The following is a 17,126-nucleotide window of genomic DNA, read 5'->3' as shown; positions in this document are numbered from 1 at the left end:
TAGGTGCCTTGGGGGGTCTAGTTTCCAAAATGGGGTCACTTGTTGGGGAGCTCCAATGTTTGGGCACACAGGGACTCTCCAAACGCAACATGGTTCCAATTTGTTAGTGGACACCATTGTGTAGTGTATGTCAGGTTGGTGTGCGGTGTGGTATATTGTAGTGTATACACCACACACACACACACACACACACACTACAACACACACACCAACCTGACATAGCCTACTAAGCTGAGTACGCCCTAGACTGGGATGAGTGGGACGGGCGGGACATTTTGTGTGCTGTGTGCGTGTGTAAAAAAAAAAAAAAAAAATCAAAACTTTATTATAGTGTGAGTGTACGTGTGTGTGTGTGTGTGTGTGTGTGTGTGTGTGTGTGTGTGTGTGTGTGTGTGTGTGTGTGTGCTTGGTGTAACCTTCTGCAGTCACGTGTGGGGGCTGTCAGGCGTAGGGGGCTGTCAGGCGTAGGGGGGCTGTCAGGCGTAGGGGGGCTGTCAGGCGTACGGGGGCTGTCAGGCGTACGGGGGCTGTCAGGCGTACGGGGGCTGTCAGGCGTACGGGGGCTGTCAGGCGTACGGGGGCTGTCAGGCGTACGGGGGCTGTCAGGCGTACGGGGGCTGTCAGGCGTACGGGGGCTGTCAGGCGTACGGGGGCTGTCAGGCGTACGGGGGGGGGCTGAAGAGATGGAGGAGCCAGCAGCTGCAGCAAGGGGGGTGATCACTGGGGCAGGAGCCGGCAGTAGCAAGGGGGGTGATCACTGGGGCAGGAGCCGGCAGCAGCAAGGGGGGTGATCACTGGGGCAGGAGCCGGCAGCAGCAAGGGGGGTGATCACTGGGTTTGCGGGGGGGGGGGGGATGATCACTGGGATGGGGGGGTGCACACTGGGGATGGGGAGTGAACACTGGAGACAGGGGGGGTGAACACTGGGGACAGGGGGGGTGAACACTGGGGGAGGGGTGATTATTGGGAGGTGGGGGGTGATATCACTGGGACTGGGGGATGGTGGGTTTGATCACAGGAGCAGGGCATTTACACTGAGCCTGCTGCTGCTGTGATCACAGTCCACCGGCTGTCAGAAGGAGAGCAGCAGCCGGTGGATGAAGACGTGGGAGAGGGAGCAGAGGGAGCGGAGGTCGGGGTGCAGGTATGAAAGTGGAGGGGGGGTCGGGGGTGGAGGGGGGGGCAGGGTGGAGTGGAGGGGGGGTCGGGGGGGAGCGGGGGCAATACTACCTGATGCAGATCAGCGGCGGCAGCAGGCGATCAGCGGCGGCAGCAGGCGATCCACGGGGGGGCAGCTGCAGAGGGTCCACGGGGGGGCAGCAGCAGAGGGTCCACAGGAGGCAGCAGCAGAGGGTCCACAACGGCCGGCACCCGATCCATGGACGGGCAGTTGCGGCCATCATTAAAAACTCCCTCCACATCTGATTGGGGCTAGTATCCATGTGACGCTAGCCCCCCAATCAGATCTGGGGGGAGGGGGGGACAGAGGTGACACTCCCCCCAGCCAATGGCTGATGCTGTAAGCATCAGGCCATGCCCAGATTTAAATATTACACCAATTTTCATTGGTGAAATATTTAATTCATACCGATTGGCAGTTTCATTAAAAGTGAAAATGAAACAGCCAATCGGAGGGGTCCCAGGCACGGGGGGGTTAATCCACCCCCCGGGGGGTCGACTTCAGGATGTCCAGTTGCAGTAGCAACTGTGACACCTGAGCGACCCCGCTCGCAGGCGCTGCAGGGGGTCTTTCCCTCCATGTCACAGACGCTGTGACATGGGTCGGGAACGAACTGTTTTCCATGTCACAAACGGTGTGACACGGGTCGGGAAGGGGTTAAACATTTTTGGTGCATAAAAATGAATCCCAGTATCAGGAAGCACATAACTAAAATCTTCTTCCTTAAGATGGTCTTCGGATGCATGCGCCTCGCCAGCCATGCATCTTGTTATTCCCGCTGTTACCGACAACAGTAATTAATATAAACATCAGCGCAATCATCATAGGACTACTGGTCATTTCTGTAGGCTTGGCATACTCTCAACTACCTGCTGGTTATTAATTTTCCAACATATGGGATCACAGTAGCAAGGAATCTTACAATTGATTTTCCCTCCACAAAGTCCTATGAAATGTGAACAGGAACCACCTAATGACCACAAGATGCTGCTTTCCGTGTCTTAATGACAAAAATATATACTTGCTAAATGAAGCAGATAGGGAAAACTTCCAGCCCTGGGGTATGGGCGAGAAATTGTTCAGGGGCTGAAAAATGTATTTAGACATTTTTAACCCATTTTGATGGCTAGCAAGCAATATTTTATAGGTCTGAACTGGAACTCGATATAAATGTGTGCAACTCATAATGCCATGTAAAACGCTAATACTGGTTGGATGCATATATGCAAAGGTTAGCCAAAACTGTCATCTGCTACTCGGGTTAGAAACCGGCCAGCTTCCCAGCTGCTCTCCTCACAGCAAGTGTCCAAGCACACAATGGCCAGGCAATTCAGCAGTGCCATTCATTCTCCTTACAGGGGAAGGACACATACTTGATAAAAAAAAGTTGCAAAACAGACTGCAAACCACTATTATATGATGTGAATCCATTTTAACTGAGTGTGTTTAATGCACAAAACCACTGCATATTAGTAAATTCTAGGAGGAGTTAAGCACAAATATTTGCAGGACCCTGTTAATGACGTCGCAGGGGCCAGGTAATTACAATAGGCCCCCCGGATGCCAGAATTCGCATTATAGTGTGTATTTCCATAGCAAAAATCAAACGCTGAACCTCAGATTTTTGCCACAGATGTACATGCAGTGTGGATGCATGAAGATGGAGTTGCAGAATCCCCATTTCTGTGATGTGAATTGCTGTGACATTTGACAGATTTTGGCACAGAAGCAGCGCAAAATCATACCCATGTGAATATACATAGGTGCATGTATGTGGGTGCTTCTCGCTCTCTGTATGTACAGGTGCATCTCACTAAATTAGAATATCAAAAAGTTAATTTCTTTCAGTTCAATACAAAAAGTGAAACTATATAATATGAGTCATTACACACAGGAGGGATCTATTTCAAGTGTTTATTTCTGTTAATGTTGATGATTATGGCTTACAGCCAATGAAAACACAAGTCATTATCTCAGTAAATTAGAATACTTTATAAATAGCTTGAAAAATTATTTTAAAATCCGAAATGTTGGCCTACTGAAATGTATGTTCAGTCAATGCGCTCAATACTTGGTCGGGCTCCTTTTGCATCAATTGCTGCATCAATGTGGCGTGGTATGGAGGCGATCAGCCTAAATTCCATGGGAATTTATCCAAAGTAGTTTGCTTTTTCACCCCAGCTTTCTGAGATCAAAAAGTTGCAAACCATTTTTAGCAAACCTACAAACTTTAGAAAAAAAAAATTGAACAAATAAGAAAATATAATATATATATATATATATATATATATATATATATATATATATATATATATATATATATATATATATATATATATATATATATATATATATATATATATATATATATATATATATATATATATATAGGCAGAAAGCAAAGCGCTAACCAAAGTGAAACTAAAGAAATGCAATATGTAAAGCACGCAATAAAAGTACAGAGGCCTGCTCAAATAAAGCCAATTAAAAAATGCTGAAAACTTCTTAACCTCACTATCAGTCTACACAGTCAGAGTTCCTAGATTGATCTGTTCTTATAAGATCTATAGATAAAAGCTTAGGGAGAAAAAAAAAAAAAAACACTACAGGTATTTGTAAAAGTAAGAATATATATTCTAGACGTGTTTGCCTTTATAACGGATCCATATAAATCTGAAGCTTTCCTAAACCCGGGGCTGTAAAAAGGTAGGTTATATATCGTTGACTACAGAACACTGCAAAGTTTTATTGCCATTTAAACAAAGAAGCCATAACAGCTAAACGAGCGGGAGCAATAGGCTTCAGTATCACAAGGTGCCAGCTGTAAAGAGTTATGGCTAATTGAATATGGAACTCCTGCTTAATCAGATAACCGTGCTCCCATTTCCAAATGAAATGCCATTTCCATGGTGTCTGAATATTACCTGGTTTATTGGTAACCAGAGAAAAGTATATAAACTGTAAATAACAGTAAGTGCTCTGTTTACCCATTCCAGATATTGCAGTGGCAGGCGATCCCGGGCGTCTCGGTACGAGGCCTGACTGTAATCCTGGCTGAACAGTCCGCTCAGGGGGTCCACCAGGAGCAGAAGTGTCCCTTTGAAGACCTGGAGTTGCCGCCAACATCCCAGGAACTTGGGAAGTTCCCTGGCTTGTGTTTACTGGGGTAGACACACTTAGATTTCTTTGAGCTGCCGTCCTCTGGCGCAGATCTGAGGGAAGTGTGTACAGTACATAAGAAATTTAATGATTCTTTACACCCTGCTGAAAGCAAGTAATAGAGATCAAGTAACACTGTAAAACCGGTCACAAAGAGGATGAAAAAAGGAATGGTGCCAAACTAGAAGCGCAAAAAGAAGGCTGTGAATACACTACAATAGACAAACTGCAGCAAGTATGATCCTTAGCATTACTTTATTATAGATTCATCTCAATAGCAAAAATACTAATTTCCCCTAAATGTCAGAAAGTGTTACGATAGGTTTTCTATTGATTTATGCATTCATTACATTAATTTTGAGGACAATGGGCGACAATTTTCCCCCCTTTGACTTAAAGATACAAAAGCTGCTTGGAATTGAAAACTGCATTGTTATACCATCTGCATAAAAACTTAGATTTTACATGCAGTTTTTCATTGAAGTGGTTTTTGGTGCATTTCATAGAACTGCAAGATTTTTTTTTATTATTATTATTTATTTATTTTTTAGATAAAGAGAACTTGACACCAGGACAAATGTAGCCAATTTTTTAGTCTTATTTTATTCCATCCGCCCACCTGAGTATTCAGGGTTTTGCTTGTTGTTTAACGTCCGCCATACAATTCCAGAGCCTTTTTATTTAGTGCAAATTTTTGTGGTGCTCACAAGACTATGGGGGCATGTGTTTAGGCCACTCCGCATCAATAACCTGTGAGCAACACAGTCTTGTGAAGACCATAAAAATCAGTACAAAATAGTCACATCTCTCTGGAAATGTAAATTTAATAAAACACACAACCAAAACCAATTTACAGTATTATTCCCAGAGTTGCAAATTATCCTCTATCCATGCTACTTCTAGTGATCCCAAGAGTGCGGCTCTGGGGCTATGGGAATGGGACTCTGAAATACCCGGACTACAATTGTTCCAGACCCTCAGAGTCCCATTCCCATCGCTCCAGAGCGGAGTTCTTAGGATCGCTGGGGGTGGTATGGATGGACTATAACTTCTAATGCTAGAAATAATCCTTTAAAGAGCTTGAATTTAAATTTATATTACACAGATCATTGATAGTCTATATAGCTAAAAAAGGCTACAAAAGAAAAGCATTCATTTAATTTAGTAAAGGCATTCTCTAGTACTGCTAGAGGCAAATACACGTTAAGTACGTGCTGTTTGATGAAGAACATAATTAAATGTCAAGTACATACATGTATCAAATGCTCAGCATAAGATTGTCCTGAGATATTCTTCCAAAGTTCACAGTAATTTCACCTTAGCAACTGTTCTGATCTTATACAAGGACACGGCACTGTCACTTAGGAGCGCATGTGCGAGAGCATGTTTAATGACCTTTATACTTTGCCAGTGAATAGCATTAGTGAACTAATATATATATATATATATGCAACGTTTTCAATCACAGCGGGTGACTATATATACAGATATAGCTCTACATAGCTGATAACTAACCAATAAGCCAATAAGTATGCTTGGCGTAATTAACACCTTAGATGCTGGAGCTCAAGTATGGACAATTCTTCGTCAGATTATTTTCGGGTTTGTTTTTTTTTTTTTTTTAAAGGGAAGGGGATACAATACACCCAAATATTTTTTTAAAAACATACACTAGGAACATTGGGGAATTGGGGAAGTGAAAGAAGGGAAAGGAAGAGAATGGATAATTCTTACAATATCGCCATCAGCAGGGCCCATCAATGAGGAACCCCCAAGGTTTCAAAAAAAAAAAAAAAAAAGGCTGGAGTAACATTACATTTGGTGTAAGAAATGCCAACACTTGAAATGAATTTAATGGACAGGCATAGACCTGCCCTGCCCCCTCCCCAGCTTTCTGGCGTAAAAGCTCTGATGAATCGGGACCAAAAACTTTCAAAAAACAGCTCACAGTGAGCTTAATACAACTTACATTCCTTAAAACTATGGGCATGTATTTCATTAGTTACTAAGAATTTTACACAGTTCTTGTACATAAGGCACAATTTATGTATAGATATGTACCTTGACCTTGGCTTGGAGTGTTAGGTATGCCAGCAGGAGTTTCAAGTTCCTTCAAGTGCAAAAATAAAAAATAATTAAATAAGTCACTAGTATAAAAAAAAATGTAGATATGTACTGCAGGATAATCCCAGAAAATAAAAAATAATTGCAATAAGTGCAAGAGATATATGTTTGCCTGTGATTAGATAGGAGTAATTAAAAAAAAAAAAAGGATTTAAAAGAGGGATGGTCTTGCAAAAGGGAACATTTTTTTCAGAGCACAAATAATAAGCAACAAAAGGATATAAATATGAACAAAGAAGTTGCTATTTACAGTTGACTGGTAAAGCTGTAGCACTATCCTTTTAGTTTCCCTTGCACCTTTCAGTACAATATTGACAGTACACTTACCTTTATTTTCTTTGAATCTGGATCAAACCTTTCCAGAATAAGTTTAGCTGCTTTGTAAGTTTCTTTCTCCATCACTTCTTCAAGCTGAGATATAAAACAGACAAATAGGGCTTGAAGAAGTATTACTTACATAAGGTGTTATAACGAAAAACCATTTTGTGTAAACAATTCAATGGCAATGAAAACAAATACACTGCTCAAAAAAAATAAAAGGGAACACTCAAATAACACATCCTAGATCTGAATGAATGAAATATTCTCATTGAAAAAAATCATCATCAATGGAAATCAAATTTATTAACCAATGGAGGCCTGGATTTGGAGTCACCCCCAAAATTAAAGTGGAAAAACACACTGCAGGCTGATCCTACTTTGATGTAATGTCCTTAAAACAAGTCAAAATGAGGCTCAGTATTGTGTGTGGCCTCCACGTGCCTGTATGACCTCCCTACAACGCCTGGGCATGCTCCTGATGAGGTTGCGGATGGTCTCCTGTGGGATCTCCTCCCAGACCTGGACTAAAGCATCTGCCAACTCCTGGACAGTCTGTGGTGCAACGTGACGTTGGTGGATGGAGCGAGACATGATATCCCAGATGTGCTCAATTGGATTCAGGTCTGGGGAAGGGACGGGCCAGTCCATAGCTTCAATGCCTTCATCTTGCAGGAACTGCTGACACTCCAGCCACATGAGGTCTGGCATTGTCCTGCATTAGGAGGAACCCAGGGCCAACCGCACCAGCATATGGTCTCACAAGGGGTCTGAGGATCTCATCTCGGTACCTAATGGCAGTCAGGCTACCTCTGGCGAGAACATGGAGGGCTGTGCGGCCTTCCAAAGAAATGCCACCCCACACCATTAATGACCCACTGCCAAACTGGTCATGCTGAAGGATGTTGCAGGCAGCAGATCGCTCTCCACGGCATCTCCAGACTCTGTCACGTCTGTCACATGTGCTCAGTGTGAACCTTATTTCATCTGTGAAGAGCACAGGGCGCCAGTGGCGACTTTGCCACTCCTGGTGTTCTGTGGTAACTGCCAAGCATCCAGCAAGGTGTTGGGCTGTGAGCACAACCCCCATCTGTGGCCTCCAGGTGCTTGTATGACCTCCCTGCAAAGCCTGGGCATGCTCCTGATGAGGTTGGTGGATGGAGCGAGTCATGATGTCCCAGATTTGCTCAATCGGATTCAGGTCTGGGGAACGGACGGGCCAGTCCATCGCTTCAATGCCTTCATCTTGCATGAACTGCTGACACACTCCAGCCACATGAGGTCTGGCATTGTCCTGCATTAGGAGGAACCCAGGGCCAATCGCACCAGCTTATGGTCTCACAAGGGGTCTGAGGATCTCATCTCGGTACCTAATGGCAGTCAGGCTACCTCTGGCGAGCACATGGAGGGCAGTGCGGCCCTCCAAAGAAATGCCACCCCACACCATTACTGACCCACTGCCAAACCGGTCATGCTGAAGGATGTTGCAGGCAGCAGATCGCTCTGTCACGTCTGTCACATGTGCTCAGTGTGAACTTTCTTTCATCGGTGAAGAGCACAGGGCGCCAGTGGTCACTTTGCCAATCCTGTTGTTCTGTGGCAAATGCCAAGCGTCCTGCACGTTGTTGGGCTGTGAGCACAACCCCCATCTGTGGACGTCGGGCCCTCATACCACCCTCATGGAGTCGGTTTCTAACCATTTGTGCAGACACATGCACATTTGTGGCCTGCTGGAGGTCATTTTGCAGGGCTCTGGCAGTGCTCTTCCTGCTCCTCCTTGCACAAAGGCAGAGGTAGCGGTCCAGCAGCTGGGTTGTTGCCCACCTACGGCCCCCTCCACGTCTCCTAGTGTACTGGCCTGTCTTCTGGTAGCGCCTCCAGCCTCTGGACACTACGGTGACAGACACAGCAAACCTTCTTGCCACAGCTCGCATTGATGTGCCATCCTGGATGAGCTGCTCTACCTGAGCAACTTCTGTGGGTTGCAGAGTCCATCTCATGCTACCACGAGTGTGAAAGCACAATCAACATTCAAAAGTGACCAAAACATCAGCCAGAAAGCATTGGTACTGAGATGTGGTCTGTGGTCCCCACCTGCAGAACCACTCCTTTATTGAGGGTGTCTTGATAATTGCCAATAATTTCCATCTATTGTCTATTCCATTTGCACGACAGCATGTGAAATTGATTGTCAATCAGTGTTGCTTCCTAAGTGGACAGTTTGATTTCACAGACGTTTGATTTACTTGGAGTTATAGTCTGTTTAAGTGTTCCCTTTATTTTTTTGAGCAGGGTATATAGCACAAGAAGCAGATACTCTGGGGTATCTTACTGTACAATTTGCGCAGAATTCCCGCACAAGAACACATCATGCCCACAAGGATCCACACCTGTAAGCCACTGCCTAGGTGAACTACCTTTTCGCACACCCAACAATATGGTGCACATTGGATTGAATGCGTTATAACTATGATTTAATAAGAACTTTCATATACCCCTAACGTAATCGCCGGCACTTTACAAATCAGAGGGTTCATTTACAACCCATATCAGACATTACAGAGTACTACATAATTCCACAATTCAATGACAAGTGAAGACTATGCTCACATGAGTTTACAATCCATTGAGAAAATAGGTCAGACAAAGTAAGAAATAAGTGCTTGTGTTATATGGTCCAGTCATCTTCATAAAAAGGGTATCCATGTAAAGCTGCATGAGCCTGTCATATAGCGCCATTAATTTCACAGTGCTTTACAGATATTATTGACACGGTCCCCATTGGGGCTCACAATCTAGATTCCACAATACAAACTCCTTGCAGAGGTTGTCCTTGGTGGGATTTGAATCCAGGATCAGCCAATCTCTATATAATGTCCAGATACAAAGTGCTACCGAGTGCACAGATCGTGGGGGAAACAGAATATGGTCATTTACCACAAAAGAAAAATGTAGGACTTGAGAACAGACCAGTTAGATGTGGTTTTATGGCATAATTAAAACTCTGGACACTGGGAATTAAAGGGTTGTCTCACGAGAGCAGACTGACTGATGCAAAACCCATGGCTGGGCTTCACATCTACATCCAGAATGAGGGTCCCTCATTTCCCTACTCTGGGTGCTTTCTGACTGCCACTGAGTAGAGAGGTGGCAGCCCATGAGGTGGGACTCCATTTATAAGACCTTTATATCACATAACCTTAGGATAAAAAAAAAAAATCTATCAAATCTTTTAAAATCAGAATGTCTGAGGGTGTACATTCAACAAAACTGGAACACCACAAGAAAAGTCTTGGAGACAGGAATGAGAGGTTCAGATTATGTAGGATGTTAATCTAAGTTAATTAGAAGAACAGGGAGCACATGTAGGGCAGTAGACAGACGAGGGACGACATGGAGGGTAGTGCCACACTGTAGAGAGCTTTGTGGGTGAGAGTGAAAAGTTTGTTGTATTCCATAGCAGATGGGTAGCAAGTGCAATGACTGGCACAGAATGGAAGCATCAGTGTAGCAGATGGATAGCAAGGAGCCTGGCTACAGGATAGATTGGAGAGGGGAGCATTTAGTGAGGGTAAGAACAATTAGCGAGTTACAATAATCAAGATGAAAATGAATCAGAGACAGAAGTTTTTGACTTGTAGGTGATAAGAGTATCCGAGTGATTGGATGTAGTTTTAATGAAGGAAAAAAGTCAAATATAACCACAAGACAGCGGGCATAGTGTCACACTGAAACATCAGGATTAGGTACGTGTGAAGAACCGGGGTCTCCCGTGGGCGTAACGCTACTCAAACACAGGGTGAGGGTACAACAGCGTGGCAATACTTTATTGAACCACAAAGCAGACAAACACACAGAACAGTCCCATCAAATACCCAAGATGGTACAACATTACACAGTCTCACCCTTCCTTCTCCGCCCGCCTGGGATAGAAGAGCTGAGACTTTGGAAACTTCCAGGGCTAACTACCTCAACCAGTGGCCCCCCGTTTCTGGCGGGCCCCCACAGAGATGAGGTAGCGGCAAGCTACCAGTCCATCGAGGTACAAGGCTAGGAGACCAAAGGGTCCCACCCTGGTCTCCCTGAGAGTTTCCATGGGGCCAGATGACCGGTGGGTCCCTCCTGGAAACTCCAAATGTCTCCATGGGTTCTAGGCGACCGGTGGGTCCCTCCTAGCAGCCCCAATACAATATATCAATGGGGCCAGGTTACTTCTTCGTCCTCTCCTGGACTCCCCAAACGTATCCATGGTCTCGCTGATGATTAATGGAGCAGATCCGAATCTTTCCAGTCAGGGACGGTACACTTAGGCTAGAATCATATATAATTCAAATCTGTCTCTTTGCATAATGCCGTGCAATCCATCTGCTGTCCTGAAGGAGGTCTCTCATTCTCCTTGTGTAAAGTCTTTCTGATGCTCTTTGATTCTGCTTTTTACCATGCTACAGACATCCCTGTTTATATTTACATCTGTGTAAGGTCATCAGTCAAAGGTTGGGGGGAGAGGGCAACCTCAAATCTCATTGTTTAAGATAATCAATTTACATAGTTGGTATACTGTAGGCTCTTTAAATCAACATTCATATGGCTTTTAGTACAATATGTAATTAGCATATTAGCTAACAACATTGTTTGTAAACCCAAAATGAGATAATCTTTAGAAATATATAAACATATACAAAGTCAATTTGAACACAATAGGGCATTTCTCTTGGATTAACAAATCTAATCGTCTAGCTAATTAAGATTATAGGCTGTATTGTCACAGTAGGTTAAAAGGGTAGAAACACAAAAGGGACTGTAGTAAGATCAGGCAAATTCATTAAAATGGGGTTGTCTGGTACTTTAATACTGATAGCCCATCCTTAGGTTAGGTCATCAATACAATACCAGGTGCAAAGCAGCATGCACACCGATCAGCTGTACCTGGTGCCGGCTGGATGTGATCAGTTACAGAGCGGCATAGCATAGCTCTGTCAACTGCACTGCATAGGGGTCACGGCCGGGTACTGCCCATCCACCCCTATTTGAATAAATAGGGGTGACCCTGCAGTACACCACTGCAGCCACTGTGCGGTTGACGGAGCTGTGCTGTTCAGCAACTAAGAAAATCTTAGCCCTTAGAGGGATGCAGGTTTTAGTTTCACTTTACCACTGTGAGATGAAAATCTGGTGAGGTTGGCATGTACCAACAGTGATGGGTATAATTCCATACAGCATTAGAATGGTAAATGAAGCCTTGTGCTTAGATCTGTACGATTAGAACAGATTCACAAACATGATGCATCCCAATGAGCAGTGAATCAGCAAGATGCAAATAAGGCAACAACTTTCCTCTCTTCAACCAGGAATCTCAACTTTACTTTATATTGGACTATTGCTATTTATCATATATGAAACAAGACGCCCTATGTATCCTGCAGAGCAGCTAAAAGGAAGAGGACATTGCTGTTTATAAATGTTTAATCTTCTATTAGGCGGACATAACAGCTTGTAATGGGTTAATCAGAGTATCTTATGACATACTGCACAGAATGGGTTTGGTTGCGAAATAAAAAAAAAAAAGTATTGCTCTTATTTATATTATGCAACTTTTTGGCGACTTCTATAGGAGGTACATTCATAAACTTGTACTTCACGCAAAAAAAATTAACTAAGCCCCTTTTCCCATCATTCTAGTTTTGATAAAGGAAAGGGGGGATTGTTCCTCTGTGAAGCAGAGAAACAAAAAGATGGCCACATAAGTTCAAAATTGTAAAGAAGTAAGAAAATTCCTTTATTAACACATGTAGTAAACACAAATTACAAAGATAAATGCGGACGACAGAGTGGACACAGAGTGCTGGATCCACATGAATAAAACAATGTTAAAAACTGTGACACAGCGCCCGAAAGGTCAGCCTATATAGCAAGTGGAAATATAAGGGGGACAGCTACAGGGTCACATGTATTAATGAATATATACCACCCATCAAGAATACCTTTTCCAAATTGTACCCCCAAAACAATAATATCCCATCACAATCAAAATACCCAGAAAAAAAGGGTTAAAACCCTTATACAGATGGAAGTAATACAAACAATTGGTCATAAATAAGCTAAAATAGCTATGTACCTGGGTAAGGCCACAAGACAGGCTCTGCTACCGTCACACCGACGCACGTTTCGGTAGGAAAACCTTGAAAACTGTTTTCCTACCGAAACGTGCGTCGGGGTGACGGTAGCAGAGCCTGTCTTGTGGCCTTACCCAGGTACATAGCTATTTTAGCTTATTTATGACCAATTGTTTGTATTACTTCCATCTGTATAAGGGTTTTAACTCTTTTGTTTGTGTATTTTGATTGTGATGGGATATTATTGTTTTGGGGCTACAATTTGGAAAAGGTATTCTTGATGGGTGGTATATATTTATTAATATATGTGACCCTGTAGCTGTCCCCCTTATATTTCCACTTGCTATATAGGCTGACCTTTCGGGCGCTGTGTCACAGTTTTTAACATTGTTTTATTCATGTGGATCCAGCACTCTGTGTCCACTCTGTCGTCCGCATTTATCTTTGTAATTTGTGTTTACTACATGTGTTAATAAAGGAATTTTCTTACTTCTTTACAATTTTGAACTTGTGTGGCCATCTTTTCGTTTCTCTGCTTCACAGAGGAACAATCCCCCCTTTCCTTTACTGTTACAAGATGATGGCCCGTTCTCTTTATTAGTCCTATATGCAATAACATGGGTCCATTGGGATTAGATTTATCTTCACTGTGTTGTTTGCATCTGTGTTTCTGTCTCTCACTAGTTTTGATAAAGGTAAAACTTGACACACATCTTTACAAAAGGAAAACGTGGCAAATTGCCCAAACTATGAGGCGCAAGCACCATGATAAGTTTCCCTAATAATGAAAAGAAAACATCCCAAAACAGACGCTTAGGGTTCGATTCATGATTTCTATTTTTTCCTATTTTTTTCTTTTAAACTTGTGGTATTTGAGAATTATTTTTTTTGCATAAAATTCATCAAAATGGGGCACACAGCTCACAAATTTTTGCTAAGTATTCATGTGTTTTCAATGGGCCCAGTGGAGGAAGTTGTTGACAGATCAGCTAAAAACAAAAGGATTTGGCATTCATCTGTTGGAGAGAGTAGGGAGGCCTCCATACACATCATATGGTTGATCAGCCAATGCGTATGGGGTACATAACCCACTGTGATTAATACTTGTTAAGCGTGACCGCAATACAGCTACGTTTGAACCAGAAAAATATTCACAATAATCATGTAAAATCTAGGCCATTTCCAGAAATCATGCCTACTCTACAGGCATCTCACGTAATACAGAGCAGTGCTCCTTTCCCAGATCTTTCGTTACTTCAGCTCTTTAAAAAGAAAAAGGATAGAAATGTATCGCTGGTATTTAACGGCTTTATTGCAAGGAAACACCAAATGTTGCTAATTGTTTACATATAATGAGGAGAATAATTACATGCAGCAACTTCAATAATGAAATCTGCAAAAATCTATCAGCCATCATTATCGGAAGTTATTAGACATGACAGCAAATGACAGGCAATTCCTCAGATTTATTTCCTCGTACCATTTAATGCTATTAATTTAAAGAAGGTCGTTAGCCAAGCGCTTTGCTGAATAAAGTCTCGGTGCCAATTAACTGCTGTCAGCATCGATTGTAGATTATTTATTAGCAGAAGCAATTAGCTTGCTCCAAATGCTGTGAAAACTCAATAAGAGGAAAACATTTCTGAAACTTGCCTGCTCGTCTTTAAAGGTTAAAGCTTAATTTTCAGCGGGTGCGGAAAAAAAATATTTTGCTAGACTCCAAGAAGCTGTGAATGAAGTTCCTCCATCCTATTCTCAACCAGATAAAGAAATATTAGCAGCTTGTATAACCGTTTAAAATGACAATGGATGGATTCAATACTACCTTGGCAGCGGAGAAGTCAGGGCTGTGGAGTAGGTAAGTCAAACCTCAGACTTCTCAATTTCCATGACACCGACTCAAACTCCGACTCCCTCATACATGGCTCATGTTTAAGTGATAAATTTACTGTAGCACAGATTCATCTCAGCTAAAAGTATCAGGAATAGGACAGACATTTATAGGACAGTACATAACTTTTCCAAATTCTTATGAAAAAATATTCCCCACAAACTGCATTGAACTACTGTACCCAATTTATTATATATTTTAGGAGTTTGAGTTGGTCCATTTTATACAGACACCAACTCCACCAAACTGGGCTCAGACTCCAAGTTTCCCATATATAAAAATAGTCCTCCACCTTTACAGTAGTCTAGGAACCTGCATATAAGCCTCAACGCCCTCAGAGTATCCAAAAAAATTGCTTTTATAATCCCCTCATACGTCGCTGGTCTTGCTCGGTCCATCCTCTCTCCCAGCAATCGAAGTCCTCCTGTCCTGCTTCATGTGAATAACACGTCCCGTGTCATCAACACCGCGCCCCCAATCTCGCTCCTGCGCAGGTGTACTTTGCTCTGCTTTCAGCAGGGCAGAGCAAGGCACTGTAATGCGCATGCGCCATCTCTACTTCCGGGTCATCGGCACTTTTGTTGTCCTCTCCTGGCACATGCGCATTACAGTACTTTGCTCTGGCCTTAGGAGCGAGATTGGGAGGCGCTGTGTGGATGACGTAGGTCACATCCACGTGAAGGAGGGCAGGAAGAGGTCGATTGCGTGGAAAGAGGAGGTGCACATAGGACCAGACCGCACCATATAAGAGGATTGTAAAAAGTATTTTTTGGGGTATGCAAAGGGCTGCAGGTTGCTGGACTACTGTAAGGCCTCATTCACATGAAATAGTGACATCAGTATTTTGCATGCCAAAACCAGGAAGAAGTAAAATTATAATTGAAACATTGACATCTGTTCTGTATTTTAGAGACTGTCCTGGTTTCGGCATACAAATACTGATGTGTGAATCAGGCTTCTCAGAGTTGGTGACAAGCGATGGGTTCTTTATTTTTACTAAAGGTATTTGATTATTAGCAATTCCACATTTTATAATCCCCCGTGCCTAGTTAGGCCGTGTGCTGATGCATTTGGATCACTGATATTTTTTGTCTATTAAGTTCTAGTGATTGTATAATGATTATACATGTAGACTCACATAACTGACATGACTACATGCTGAACATATTAAATTTTCATTAATCAGAGATGTCCTAGGCTCCCATGTAGCATCTCCGCAGCACAGATCCACAATAGCATTAACCTCAGCGAATAAAGTTTTAAAGGAGTCACACATTTTACCCCTTTACAGGCAAGGACATTGCTGCTAAAACAACAACTTAAGGGATCAAAAACTTAAAAGCAAGGTTTAATTGCTGTAAGAAAAAAAGTCTTCATGGTGTCCTAAAAAGTCCAGCAAGTGTTCACACCGTCTCTCAAAAAAGATCCAGCTACAGAATCAGTTCAACGCCAGTGTAGAGCTTGCTCCGGAATGGCAACAGGCAGGTGTCAGCACACCTGCGCGCAGTGCAGCAAAGGCTTTTGGAGGCAGCCTGGTGTCAAGAAGGGAAGCAAAATGTTTTTTTTTTTTTTCTCTGATGAAGTTCCCTTCAGACCTTTTAGGACATCTGGTAGACCGATTGTCTGAAGATGTGCGCTACCATGAGTCCTGTGTCATGTCAACAGTAAAGCATCCTGAGACCATTCAACCATTCATGTGTGGAGTTGCTTTTCAGCCCATGAGTGAACTAATTTACAACTTTGCCTAGGAACATGGCATGAATAAAGAATGGTATCTAAACATCCTCCAAGAACTTCTCTCAATGATCCAGGAGTAATTTGGTGATGAACAATGCTTTTTTCCAGAATGATGGAGACCATGTCACAAGGGAAAAAGTGATAATTAAGTTGCTCTGCAAACAAAACATTAACCTTTGGGTCCATGGCCAGAAAACATCCCAGATCTCAATTCCATTGAGAACCTGTAGTCAATCCTCAAAAAGCAAGTGGACAAACAAAAAAAAGCACAGAAATTCTAATAAACTCCAAGCACTGGAGGTAAGAATAGGGTCATAAGTCAGGATTTCACCCAGAAGATATCCAGCTGCCAGGGTAAATGGAAGAAGTCTTGAAAAATAAGGGTCAACATAAAATTTGGCTTGTCAAAAGTTATGAAAATCTGATAATTGTATTTCAGTAACCATAGAAACATTGACTACAAGAGCTAAAACAACTGAAGCAGCAAACTTTGTGAAAACCAAAATTTGTGTCAGTCTTAATACTTTTAGCCATGACTGCACTATGCTTTTCCTCTCTTTAGGTTCCATTAATACCTTTGGATTAAAGAAGAAAAAAAAAACCT

At 42.8% G+C, this 17,126-nt stretch overlaps 1 protein-coding gene across 1 annotated transcript in view; it reads right to left on the bottom strand.

The window, feature by feature from the left end:
• Positions 1-17,126, bottom strand: part of LNPK (lunapark, ER junction formation factor) — a 67,843-nt gene that overhangs the window by 18,690 nt on the left and 32,027 nt on the right. The window contains exons 7-9 of the mRNA XM_073646890.1: positions 6,791-6,874; positions 6,401-6,449; positions 4,168-4,392 (exon numbers count right to left, since the gene is read on the bottom strand). Of these exons, the coding sequence (XP_073502991.1) occupies positions 4,168-4,392; positions 6,401-6,449; positions 6,791-6,874 (358 nt within the window). The remainder of the gene's footprint in view (positions 1-4,167; positions 4,393-6,400; positions 6,450-6,790; positions 6,875-17,126) is intronic.

This window comes from Phyllobates terribilis, unplaced genomic scaffold (genome assembly GCF_046119375.1).
Source record: "Phyllobates terribilis strain yellow unplaced genomic scaffold, ASM4611937v1 Scaffold_9__5_contigs__length_417890890, whole genome shotgun sequence".
Taxonomy (NCBI): Eukaryota; Metazoa; Chordata; class Amphibia; order Anura; family Dendrobatidae; genus Phyllobates; species Phyllobates terribilis.
This window is presented reverse-complemented; position numbering and strand designations above follow the sequence as displayed.